At 43.2% G+C, this 13,795-nt stretch overlaps 1 protein-coding gene across 2 annotated transcripts in view; it reads left to right on the forward strand.

Moving 5' to 3' along the window:
• Positions 1 to 13,558, forward strand: part of LOC112266737 (AT-rich interactive domain-containing protein 3B) — a 34,947-nt gene extending 21,389 nt beyond the window's left edge. The window contains exons 4-10 of one of the 2 annotated variants that reach the window (XM_042325357.1): positions 3,591 to 3,663; positions 7,248 to 7,431; positions 7,773 to 7,956; positions 7,991 to 8,057; positions 10,943 to 11,224; positions 11,422 to 11,517; positions 11,687 to 13,558. In XM_042325357.1, coding sequence (XP_042181291.1) covers positions 3,591 to 3,663; positions 7,248 to 7,431; positions 7,773 to 7,956; positions 7,991 to 8,057; positions 10,943 to 11,224; positions 11,422 to 11,517; positions 11,687 to 11,832 — 1,032 coding nt within the window. In that variant the 3' untranslated portion in view covers positions 11,833 to 13,558. Of the gene's footprint in view, positions 1 to 3,590; positions 3,664 to 7,247; positions 7,432 to 7,772; positions 8,058 to 10,918; positions 11,225 to 11,421; positions 11,518 to 11,686 lie in introns of those variants that run through there. The other variant, XM_024444531.2, reaches the window with a different exon arrangement.
• The last annotated feature ends 237 nt before the right edge of the window (positions 13,559 to 13,795 follow it).

Raw genomic sequence — 13,795 nt, forward strand, 5'->3', positions numbered from 1 at the left:
CAAGAACACGCACATGTAACATGTTTTGCTCTATGACCCCACAAGCTACACTAGTTGTTAGAAGGTAAGGGGTTCTTCTACATGGATCATAGTAAATACCAGGACATAGTGTCTATAATACTGTAAGGGGTTCTTCTACATGGATCATAGGAAATCCCAGGTCATAGTGTCTATAATACTGTAAGGGGTTCTTCTACATGGATCATAGTAAATACCAGGACATAGTGTCTATAATACTGTAAGGCAGGGGTGTCAAACTCAAATACCCAGTGGGCCAAAATGTAAAACCTGAACAAAGTCACGGGCCAACATTGAACAAATTAACCTTTTAATATGGACCCAAACAAGTTTTGCTTTAACATTGAATATGGAACAAGCATCGCTTATTACCATACAATATATAATTTAATAGTGGAGACATGCAAAATCGAATTTCAAATGAAAAAACACATCAATGGCATTCATTTATTAAATAAATAAAATTTAAATAAAAATTGTATGCCTCTTTTCTATTTGCAGCCTTCTGATTTAAATACCAAAATAAACTTTTTCCACTGGCTAATAATTTTACAAATAAAATGATAATAAATCAATCAACCATTCAAGCCCATGCCTTGTAGCAAGAAAAAGTGCATAAAGAAAACGTTAATTATTGCACACTGGTCTAATCTGATGTGCCCAAGCCAGATACCTGGCATCTCTTCTTGGATGCTAGTTCATCAATGTCTGGGCTCAAGCTCTGAGCTGAAGAAATCCTCAGTATCGAGCGAAGATGTTCATCAGTCAGACGTCTCCTGTGAGTTGTTTTGGTCATCTTCATCGAGGAGAAAAGTTGCTCGCATAGATAAGTGCTGCCGAACATGGAGAGCATCTGAGCAGCTTGGGTGCGGAGCTGAGGCATTGTGTCAGGGATGAACCGTGGAAACTGTGCGGCGCCCACAGCATCATACTTTGACTTCAGCGTGTCGTTGCACTGGAGTTCAATCAGCTCCATTTGGATGTTGGTTGGTGCATTTTCCACATCAACTGCGAAGGGATTACTAAGCAGTTCAAACTTGCATTTCTGGGCATCGAAGTCGGCAAATCGCCGGCTAAACTCAGCGGCGAGAACACTGAGTTTTTCAGCAAACTGTGCGCATGGGAACACGGCGGTAGAGATCTGCGCTTTTATGGATTGGCAGCAGGGAAAATGGCAAGGGTTTCCTTGCAGCATCTGATTCTCCCACAGGCACAGTTTAGTTTTGAAGGCCCTCACTGCAGCGTACATGTCTGTGATGATGCGCCCCCGCCCCTGAAGCTGCAGGTTCAGCGCATCGAGATGGCTCGAGATGTCACAGAGAAAGGCCAGCTCACACAGGAACTTTTGCTCCCGGAGCTCTGCTGTATCCTTCCCTTTGGTTTCCAGGAATTGACATATTTCCTCACGCAGCTCGAAACATCTGTTCAGTACTTTTCCTCTGCTTAGCCATCTCACCTCTGTGTGATACGGCACGTCTGCGTATTCCGAACCACACTCCTCCAGAAAAGATTTAAACTGGCGGTGATTTAGACCTTTGGCTCTTATAAAGTTAACTACCTGTGTTACTGTGGTCATAACATGTTCCATCTTTAGGGCTTTGGCACACAGTGCTTCCTGATGTATGATGCAGTGGTAAACAGTTAGCTCACCTGCACAGTTCTCTTCCCGCATCTTCTCCCGAACCATGCCCACCAGTCCACTCTTTTTACCGCACATCGCTGGCGCACCATCTGTCGTTAATCCAACGAGTTTATCCCACGGCAGCTTTATTTCAGTTACACATTTGGAAACCTCCTCAAAGATTTCCTTTCCTGTGGTTGTGCCATGCATTGATTTGAATCCTAATAGCTCCTCCGTAACACACAGATTTGAGTCCACTCCACGGATGAAGACTGACAGCTGAGCAGTATCAGATGCGTCGCAGCTCTCATCCACAGCGAGGGAGAACGCAACAAAATCTTTTCCCTTTTCCATCAGCTGGTCATACAGATTGGTGGCAAGATCACATGTGCGATCAGCTACTGTGTTCCTGCTCAGGCTCACGTTTGAAAATGTCTCTGGGCATACGAGGTCACAAACCTTCATCATGCACTTTTTCATGAACTCTCCCTCATTAAAGGGCCGGGCTGATTTTGCGATCTCTGCTGCCACTATATAACTAGCCTTTACAGCAGCCTCGCTTTGTGATGTGGCTTTTTTAAACATATTCTGTTGTGAAATCAAACTTCTTTTCATCTCCTCTACTTTCTGGCTCCTTTGAGTCATGTCCAGGTCCTTGTATTTGTCATGGTGTTTCGTTTCATAGTGTCGTCTAATGTTGTACTCCTTACTTACAGCCACGTTGACTCCACAAACAAGACAAACAGGTTTGTCTTTTACATATGTAAACAGATATTCTGCCTCCCACTTGTCCAGAAAGCTCCTGTTTTCTGCCTTTTCGCCATTTTTGGGAAGGGTTAGCTCGCTGACAGTTGTAGCGTCTATGTTGCTATGACTACTGTCACAGAGGAGAGAGCGTTTCTGGGTCCTGTCCTGATTGGCGCGCGAAAACAGCAGAGCATTATGGGATTCGTAGTATTAGTGGTGAATGCGCTGTATAATACCGACGGGCCAGCTCTAGTAGTAATTTGGTATTGTCTCGCGGGCCAAATATAATTACCCCGCGGGCCAAATTTGGCCCACGGGCCAGAGTTTGACACCCATGCTGTAAGGGGTTCTTCTACATAGATCATAGGAAATACCAGGACATCGTGTCTATAATACTGTAAGGGGTTCTTCTACATAGAAGATCATAAGAAATCCCAGGACATAGTGTCTATAATACTGTAAGGGGTTCTTCTACATAGATCATAGTAAATACCAGGTCATAGTGTCTATAATACTGTAAGGGGTTCTTCTACATGGATCATAGTAAATCCCAGGTCATAGTGTCTATAATACTGTAAGGGGTTCTTCTACATAGATCATATGAAATCCCAGGAAATAGTGTCTATAATACTGTAATAAGCTCACATAGTTGACGTCACAAACTCCTGTCACTGACTAGTTGGATATTAATTTCTGACTGAGAAAACCAGCATTCAAATAAATGCATTTTTATCAGGTTGTTGCTTTGGCAGACCTTGTTTGCCATTGCCATTTGTCAATAAAACTCACGACTTCAAACTGTTTTGTCAAATTGTGGTGTTCTACTTGTAGCTCTGGTTGTCCTGAAAAGACATCGGTAACACTTCATTGTGAGGCTACATGTAATTGCTGGGCTGGCAGATAAATGAAAGTCAAATCAAGGAAAAGGGGCTGCTATCTCGGGGCTGATGGGGTTAACTAAGTTAGTTTATAAAGTTGATTATTAAAGTGAAGGAACAGAGGTCTGGTGAATTTTGGGTTAAACTACGTGAGTATTTTTTTTAAACCTCCCGCTTTTGGCTGGTTGTGACAATAAGTAGTTCCTGCATGCAGAATCTATGAACAGAATTACTGTCTTAACTCATTTAGCAACGGAATCCCTAGTTTGAAAGCGACTATTTAACTCTGTGATAAAGTTATTAACAAGTTCATTTCCACCCCCCAGCTGTATGAATTGGACAGTGACCCAAACCGGAAGGAGTTCCTTGATGAACTGTTTGTCTTCATGCAGAAAAGAGGTAAACCTCCAGTCTTTTTTTTTTTTTTTACTATAAAGCCAGTTCTGCTTTTGTCAAACATTGCACCTGGGGATTCCTCACTTGGAGTGAACATGTGAACCTTCAGTCGAGCGGTTTTAAGATTATACTGCACATTCTAAACTCTCTAGATGAGTAGCACGCCACTCACCTAATCTCTCATGGAATAACGTAGCATGCCGCTCATCTAAACTCTCATAGAATAACGTAGCATGCCTCTCATCTAAACTCTCATAGAATAACGTAGCACGCCGCTCATCTAAACTCTCATAGAATAACGTAGCACGCCTCTCATCTAAACTCTCATAGAATAACGTAGCACGCCTCTCATCTAAACTCTCATAGAATAACGTAGCACGCCGCTCATCTAAACTCTCATAGAATAACGTAGCACGCCACTCACCCAAGACTTGTTTAATGTTCAATTTCCTCTTTCACTTTGTGAAAAAAATGAGCAACTCTTTCCAGAACCAATCTTTAAGAAGTAAGGATCGATCTTAACCTTATGTCCTAGGAGCCATGTCTGTGGGTTTGATTCCCTGGGGTCCCTCTAAACGGTTTCCTGAAATTCCTCCAGCTTTATTTGTAGACTGCATTTCATGAGAAAATGAGAAAAAATTCATGGTTTATGAGTGCAATACTGCAGGAATGTCAGTAATGGTGGGTTAAACAGTTCAAATCCTCCAGTTCAAATGTTATTGAAGATGTCAGCTGTGATTAAAGCTAGGGCCATTCTTTCCGCCTTACAATAATGTACCCTCTTTAGCCCCCCTAACCATGCTCTCCATATGTTCAGTCTTTCCCCCATACTCAAATATTTATATTTTTCAAATGTATGTATATTTCTGCTTAGATGCGCTTTTAAATGAATAATTGTTAGCTCAATGACTGGAAGTTTATGGGAACGGCTAGCATGTTATTGTGCTAACGCTATTAGCAATGCAAAGTAGGGTAATGGAGGGTGTGTTTGGGTGAGGAGGGGGGTATGAAGGGGGTTAAGGGTCTGGATTAAGGGGCCCCTGTGTTTCAATTAGGCCTGATGGATGAACAAGCCTCTAATTCAGGGCCTCTTCTTTCATACAGTGCCTTTAGAAAGTATTCACGCCTAGGGGTTGTTATGTGACTATATTACCGCCACACTGGCGGTCACGACTCATGACCGCAGTCGAATTCCACGTGACCGTTCGGTCACGGTAATGAGGCTTCTCCAAGCTCTGATGCTGCTTATGGTCATTAGTAGACATGACAGTCCCCCCCTCCTGTTCCAAGACAGGTGTATGATAATGGTCCATTCTAAATCCAAACTAATTTCACACAAACAGTGCATTCGGAAAGTATTCAGACCCTTCACACTTTGTTAGGTTACAGCCTTATTCTAAAATGGATTAAATCGTTTCCCCCCTCATCAATCTACACAGAATACCCCATAATGACAAAGCAAACACAGGTTCGTAGAATTTTTTTTGCAAATGTATTAAAAGTAATTAAAACATTTACATAAATATTTAGACCCTTTACTAAGTACTTTGTTGAAGCACCTTTGGCAGCGATTACATCCTCGAGTCTTCTTGGTTGTGACACTACAAGCTTGGCAAACCTCTATTTGAAGTTTGAGGAATTCTTCTCCAGCTCTGTCAGGTTGGATGGGGAGCGTCGCTGCACAGCTATTTTCAGGTCTGTCCAGAGATGTGAGATCAGGTTCAAGTCCGGGCTCTGGCTGGGCCACGCAAGGACATTCAGAGACTCGTTTCGAAGCCACTCCTGCATTGTCTTGGCTGTGTACTTAGTGTTGTTGTCCTGTTGGAAGGTGAACCTCCGCCCCAGTGTGATGTCCTGAGCTCTCTGGAGCAGGTTTTCATCAAGGTTCTCTCTGTATTTTGCCGCGTTCATCTTTCCCTCCATCCTGACTAGTCTCCCAGTCCCTGCTGCTGAAAATTATCCCCACAGCATGATGCTGCCACCACCATGCATCACCATAGGGATGGTGCCAGTTTTCCTCCAGATGTGACGATTGACATTCAGGCCAAAGAGTTCATCTTGGTTTTGTCAGACCAGAGAATCTTGTTTCTCATGGTCTGAGAATCCTTTAGGTGTCTTTTGGTAAACTCCAAGTGGGCTCTCATGCCTTTTACTGAGGAGTGACTTCCGTCTGGCCACTGTACCATAAAGGTCTGATTGGTGGAGTGCTGCAGAGATGGTTGTCCTTCTGAAAGGTTTTCCCATCTCGACAAAGGAACTCTGGAGCTCTGTCAGAGTGACCATTGGTTTCTTGGTCACCTGCCCGACCAAGGCTCTTCTCCCCCGATTGCTCAGTTTGGCCGGGCGGCCAGCTTTTTATTTTTCACCTTTATATAACCAGGTAGCCCAGTTGAAAACAAGTTGTCATTTACAACTGCGACCTGGTCAAGGTAAAGCAAAGCAGTGAGACAAAAACAACCACAGAGTTACACATGGAATAAACAAACTTACAGTCAGTAACACAATAGAAATACCTGTATACAGTGTGTGCAAATGAAGTAAGGAGGTAAGGCAATAAATAGGCCATAGAGGTGAAATAATTACAATTTAGCATTAACACTGAAGTGATAGATGGGCAAGTAGAACTACTGGGGTGCAAAAGAGCAAGAAGCTAAAAGAGCAAGAAGCTACAGTGATCGCTCATAGATGGAAATGGCTTCATTTTACATATAATTTTATATCTCTGAAGTGTTGGACTTCGTTGTCAGGGTAGGGATCAATTCCATTACAAATCAGTTAAGCTGAAAATAATAAATTCAATCTTCCTAATTTCTTTTTAAATTTATGTTATGAAACAGTGGTTTACAAGACAAAACACAGGTTCTTCGTGAGCTGCTGAATAGACTTCTAGCTTTACTGTAGGTTTGTAGGCTAATGGACCCACAATAGATGACATCGTTTGGGACGGACATCTACAGAAGTTTACTGGTTGTGCTACATGTCAGCCCTTCCTGTCCTTAATTCCCCACTCGGAAACAAATGGCATGATTTGAAAACACGTGTGTGTTTTATGTGTGTTTTACACACTCATCCCCATGTCTAAAGTAAGAAATAATCCCAACCCAACAACTGACGTTTAGCCCCCTTCATTAATTGGTTTTAGGATTGACTGTCAATCCTCACTCTCTTCCTCTCCATGACTCGGTCCACCTGCCATTTACAATAGTTCTCCAATTACCTGACTGTTTTAATCTGGGTTAAATAGGTGTTCTTCACGTTGGGCCAGTAACCGAAAGGTTGCTGGATCGAATCCCCGAGCTGACAAGGTAAAAATCTGTCATTCTGCCCCCGTGCAAGGCAGTTAACCCACTGTTCCCCGGGTGCCGAAGACGTGGATGTTGATTACGGCAGCCCCCCCTCGCACCTCTCTGATTCAGGGGGGTTGGATTGCAGATGCGGAAGACACATTTCAGTTGAATGCTTTCAGTGTTACCCATGTTTCTCCAGGCACCCTGGTCAACCACATCTCCGTCATGATATCTGCCACCATCTTGGATCTGTAGACCTCTAGTTTCAAGTCTTCTACCTGTTTTTACCTCTTTCTCCAGGCACCCCGGTGAACCGCATCCCCATCATGGCTAAGCAGATTCTGGACCTGTACATGCTCTACAAGCTGGTGACGGAGAAGGGCGGCCTGGTGGAGGTCATTAACAAGAAGATCTGGAGAGAGATCACGAGAGGACTCAACCTGCCCACCTCCATCACCTCAGCAGCCTTCACCCTCCGCACACAGTGAGTCTACTCTGGACCATGTTCATTCTGCACCAAAACAGAAGGAAATGCTCCTGAAATTGAGATCAACGGGGGAGGTACTATGTGAACCTGTCCAATAAGAAATGTTTTTTATTTTTCCTTTGCAAACCAGTTTATACCGTCTTCTTACAGTGTGGCCAAATGAACACAACCCAGCACTATCTACAACTACCAACACCCCCCGGCTACTCAGTAGATGTTACTTGTTTTCAAATGAGAAATTATTTCTTTATAGGCAACAAACATTTTTCTGTTCATGATAGAAATGTACTTCTAAATGCATAACAAATCCAACCACTGCCTTGTCAATGTCCACCCAGGTATATGAAGTACCTGTACCCGTACGAGTGTGAGAAGAAAGGGCTGAGCTCTCCAGGCGAGCTCCAGGCTGCTATAGACGGTAACCGGAGGGAAGGCCGAAGACACAGCAACAGCCTGTACCACTTCTCCCCCTCCACCACCCCTGGCCACCCACACCACTCCCTCCTCTCTCCCCCCAAGATGCCCCACCACTCCCTCCTCTCCCCCCAAGATGCCCCACCACTCCTCGGCCGGTCACAACGGCCTGCACACCTCCCCCAGCCCATCTCTGAAAAGAACCACAGGTATTTGTCTACCTATTTTAAATGTGTAATTGTTTTTGGTATGTAGATTGGAAATCCACCATGTTGTTCATCTACTGTGATGGCTGCTATCACGTGGCTACCTTGTGTCGGGCTACCTAGTTGTTCATCTACTGTGATAGCTGCTATCACGTGGCTACCTTGTTTTTCATCTACTGTGATAGCTGCTATCATGTGGCTACCTTGTGATGGGCTACCTAGTTGTTCATCTACTGTGATAGCTGCTATCATGTGGCTACCTTGAGACAGGCTACCTAGTTGTTCATCTACTGTGATAGCTGCTATCATGTGGCTGCCTTGTGACGGGCTACCTAGTTGTTCATCTACTGTGATAGCTGCTATCATGTGGCTACCTTGTGACGGGCTACGTAGTTGTTCATCTACTGTGATAGCTGCTATCATGTGGCTACCTTGTTTTTCATCTACTGTGGTAGCTGCTATCATGTGGCTACCTTGTTTTTCATCTACTGTGATAGCTGCTATCACGTGGCTACCTTGTGACGGGCTACCTAGTTGTTCATCTACTGTGATGGCTGCTATCATGTGGCTACCTTGTGACGGGCTACCTAGGTGTTCATCTACTGTGATAGCTGCTATCATGTGGCTACCTTGTGACGGGATACCTAGTTGTTCATCTACTGTGATAGCTGCTATCATGTGGCTACATTGTGTCGGGCTACCTTGTTTTTCATCTACTGTGATAGCTGCTATCATGTGGCTACCTTGTTTTTCATCTACTGTGATAGCTGCTATCATGTGGCTACCTTGTTTTTCATCTACTGTGATAGCTGCTATCATGTGGCTACCTTGTTTTTCATCTACTGTGATAGCTGCTATCATGTGGCTACCTTGTTTTTCATCTACTGTGATGGCTGCTATCATGTGGCTACCTTGTTTTTCATCTACTGTGATAGCTGCTATCACGTGGCTACCTTGTTTTTCATCTACTGTGATGGCTGCTATCATGTGGCTACCTTGTGACGGGCTACCTAGTTGTTAATCTACTGTGATAGCTGCTATCACGTGGCTACCTAGTTGTTCATCTATTGTGATAGCTGCTATCATGTGGCTACCTAGTTTTGAGACCACATTTACAAAGAGTTCATGTGTTATGACACCCTCTGCTGTTTAGTTTGTTTATTTTAATTAACCAGGGAGGCCAGTTGAGAACAAGTTCTCATTTACAACTGCGACCTGACCAAGATAAAGCAAAGCAGTGCGACACAAACAACAACACAGAGTTACACGTGGAATAAACAAACGTACAATCAATAACACAATAGAAAAAAACTATATACAGTGATCTGTCTACTATTCAAATCAAATGTGTCACGTGCACATGATACAGGGTGTACATGGAACAGTGAAATGCTCTCCTCTACACAAAGAAGTAATACAAAGTAGTAATGAAATGAGAAAATGGTACTGATTCAGACATGATCACTGGGCGCAGCGGTCTAATTTAATTTAAAAAAAAAAATTTGACCTTTTTATTTTACTAGGCAAGTCAGTTAAGAACAAATTCTTATTTTCAATGACTGCCTAGGAACAGTGGGTTAACTGCCTGTTCAGGGGCAGAACGACAGATTTGTACCTTGTCAGCTCGGGGATTTGGACTACTAGTCCAACGCTCTAACCACTAGGCTACCCTGCCGCCCCACTGCATCTCAGTGCAAGAGGCGTCACTACAGTCCCTGCTTTGAATCCAGGCTGTATCACATCCGGCCGTGATTGGGAGTCCCATAGGGCAGCGGACAATTGGCCCAGAATCGTCCGGGTTTGGCCCGGGGTAGGCCATCATTGTAAATAATAATTTATTCTAAACGGACTTGCTTACTTAAATAAAAGTTAAATTAAAAATGAATCACTCACCAGATAGTGGCCTTGAATCTAATGGCCATGCTTCTGAAACTAATCTAATGGCCTTGCTTCTGAGACTAATCTAATGGCCATGCTTCTGAAACTAATCTAATGGCCTTGCTTCTGAGACTAATCTAATGGCCATGCTTCTGAAACTAATCTAATGGCCTTGCTTCTGAGACTAATCTAATGGCCATGCTTCTGAAACTAATCTAATGGCCTTGCTTCTGAGACTAATCTAATGGCCATGCTTCTGAGACTAATCTAATGGCCACGCTTCTGAGACTAATCTAATGGCCATGCTTCTGAGACTAATCTAATGGCCATGCTTCTGAGACTAATCTAATGGCCACGCTTCTGAGACTAATCTAATGGCCATGCTTCTGAGACTAATCTAATGGCCATGCTTCTGAGACTAATCTAATGGCCATGCTTCTGAGACTAATCTAATGGCCTTGCTTCTGAGACTAATCTAATGGCCATGCTTCTGAGACTAATCTAATGGCCATGCTTCTGAGACTAATCTAATGGCCTTGCTTCTGAGACTAATCTAATGGCCATGCTTCTGAGACTAATCTAATGGCCATGCTTCTGAGACTAATCTAATGGCCATGCTTCTGAGACTAATCTAATGGCCATGCTTCTGAGACTAATCTAATGGCCATGCTTCTGAGACTAATCTAATGGCCATGCTTCTGAGACTAATCTAATGGCCATGCTTCTGAGACTAATCTAATGGCCACGCTTCTGAGACTAATCTAATGGCCACGCTGAAACTAATCTAATGGAGACTAATCTAATGGCCTTGCTTCTGAGACTAATCTAATGGCCACGCTTCTGAGACTAATCTAATGGCCACGCTTCTGAGACTAATCTAATGGCCACGCTTCTGAGACTGATCTAATGGCCATGCTTCTGAGACTAATCTAATGGGCATGTTTTGAAAAATTGTGATATTTGAGGGGTGATTAATCTATGAAAAGTTCTCTCCTTCTGTTCCCTCTCAGAGGAGATTTCAACCCCCATGCTTCCAAGCCGTCTACCCATGGCCCATGCTCTCTCCCTGGGGCAGCAGCAGCAGCTAGCCCAGGCCGCCACCTTGGAGCACCTTCGAGAGAAGCTGGAGAGGGCTGCTAGCGGAGGAGAGGGTCCAGACATGAAGATGGCTCGTTTGGCCATGGAGGAACAGCAGAGACTGATGCAACAGGCGTTCCAGCAGAACCTTCTGGCTATGGCCTCTCACTTCAACCCCGGCATGAAGCAACTCAAACTCAACAACAACAGAAACGGTTGGTACTGGGCTGGGTGTGTTGGCTACCAGTTAGTTGTCATATTCTACCACTTACGTAGTCGGGTTTAGCCTGTTCTCAGATCTGTTTGTTCTTTTTCTTTGCAGCCCATTGTCAAGCCAAACATAAACATTTACTCACATAATTGAATTTTAAACATTAACAGACGGTCTCATTTTGTCTTTGTCCCACCTCAGAGAGTACCACTGAACAAGACCTGTCTCTCAGTATTTCCAGTAGTGGGGCAGCCAGCATCAGTGTGTCTGTGGAGGTCAATGGAACTCTATACTCAGGTGAGAGTAATCAAATGATTAGTAATGCTGTATTTCAGATTCTTGAGACATTTCGGACCCGTCCAGAAACAACTCCGATCCCCTTATTCCTTAGGCGGTGTGGCATTGAACTTGTCACACTCACACAGAGGCCCACTACCGACCAACAAATGTGTTGTCTCTCCTGCAGGAATGCTGTTTGCCCAGAAAACTCCTGGTGCAGCCTCTGTGATGTCAGAGACCGTGGCTCCTGCTGGACAGAGTGGTTTTGGTGTCCTCTCCTCCTCTCAGAGCCCTTCCTCCGCATCCTCCTCTTCCTCCAAGGGGCCAAACTGAGCATGGTGCTCCCTCAGTCTCTCTCCAGTGTTACTCATGTTATTCTATTGGCCTTGAGGACAAATTAGTGCTCAATCAAATACCTCTTCTTTAGTCAAACTGAATTTGTCTGTGTTACTGACGACAAATATGGGAGTGGAAAATCAAAGGAATTTACCTTAAAAAACGAATTAACTTTTTTATTAATAAGTTCATTTTTTTCTAATTCCACCCCTGACAACCAATCAACTGTTGTACAATCACTTTCTTTGTATTGAACACAAATGCATTTTGGGAAAAATCTAAATTAGAACCAGGTGAAGAGGCAAATTTTGTATTCTGCAATGTTTTTATTTTTTTTATTTCTTTTAATTTCACGTATTACAAAAAAGTGCTGTTTTCTTTGTATACCTCAATTCATTGGCTGTGAGAGCTACAGTATTAGTAAAGAACCGTTTCCCTCATTGCCACATCACAAACTGCTTGTGAACAGACTAATCTATTTAAGTCATGTAAGGAGAACTCACAATTGGATTTTAGTTTATTTTCAAAACCTTTTTAGAATAAAGCAAAAAAGCATGATTTGAAAAGGTTTGTGAAGAAAACATTTTTTTTTTTTTTGTGTGTTTTTGTTTTTACATCAAAATACTGTGTGGTGATTGGCTATACTCTGGAGCCGATTAGTTGTCTACCTCATTTGATGGTTTTAACATTATGTAGCCATCACTTCTGTTTACGATATGTTATTATAACCATCAGCAGGACAATATGGATGCCAATAAGAGCTTTCAACCGGTGCGTTCATTTTAACTTGCCTTTGGCGCCGGTTGGGTGGAGTTGACACATTTTAGACCATCCTAAAGTGCAAGCTCCCCCTGTTCACAGGCAGGGTGAGGTGAAACTGATGCACCCAAAAGTCATGTTCTCTTACAATTAGCTAAAGGTAAACAACTGGTAACAGCTCAAGAGACGAGCTGTTTTGTAAAACAGGAAACTATACACGTCTTACCTCATTTAAAGGGGAAGTTCAGTATTTTACAACTTGATGTTTACATTGTTCCTCACCCTGAACGTAGTCTATGTCCCTGGAGAAACTGTACTTTCAGGGTGAGGATCCATCTAGCGTTTAAGTTGTAAAATATTGAACTTCCCATTTTTAAGGCATTTCCATCTCAGGAAGTGATTTTCTCAGGAACACACAGGACCAGGGTAGTCTGTCTTAGAATACTCTTCAGGAAAATAGTTCAGTTTTCATACAGTGGGACACTGAAATAGGTCTACCTCACTTGTGACATCTGTGTCATGGGAGCTGGGTTGTGTTCATTAGCGCAAAATGCTTTGAAAGTAGTTGGCTGGGGTGGGGGCTCAGCTACCTGTCTATCTTTCAAACCAGTCATTGGTCAGGGACCTTTATTTAATATGATAATTCTGTATGTACAATCATGGGGCCATAATCATAGCCTGGTAAAACCATACTGAATGAATGCTGTGTCAGTGTTTTTATAGATCAGCGTTATCTCACTTTGCGAAAACATTCAGTCTGGTTTAACCAGGCTAACAATCATGTATACCTCACACTGCAAACTACACAAATCACACACACACAGAATGCCTCAATCACCAGCTAGCTGCATTATATACCAAAGACCTGATGTATTGATAGGAAACGATTCAAATGTTTTTGGTGTTTGTTCACTCAGTGTATTCTTATGTGGACAAGAGAAACTAAATAAACTTGAGGAAATAAGTCGCTTTCTCATTTTTTTTATTGCTATTTGTGATGCTGCTTCATAAAGACCCAAAGCCTGGTTGGTCTTAATGCCTCAGACCTTCCTGGCCTGACGACTCCTGGCTATCCCCAGTCCACCTGGTCATGCTGCTGATCCAGTTTCTGTTGTTCTGCCTGCGGATATGACACGTTATTAGCACGTGTGTCATACATTATGAATGTCTCATAACTGACATAAGGTGTTATGTTTACTTA

The sequence above is a fragment of the Oncorhynchus tshawytscha genome, linkage group LG01, assembly GCF_018296145.1.
Source record: "Oncorhynchus tshawytscha isolate Ot180627B linkage group LG01, Otsh_v2.0, whole genome shotgun sequence".
Classification (NCBI taxonomy): Eukaryota; Metazoa; Chordata; class Actinopteri; order Salmoniformes; family Salmonidae; genus Oncorhynchus; species Oncorhynchus tshawytscha.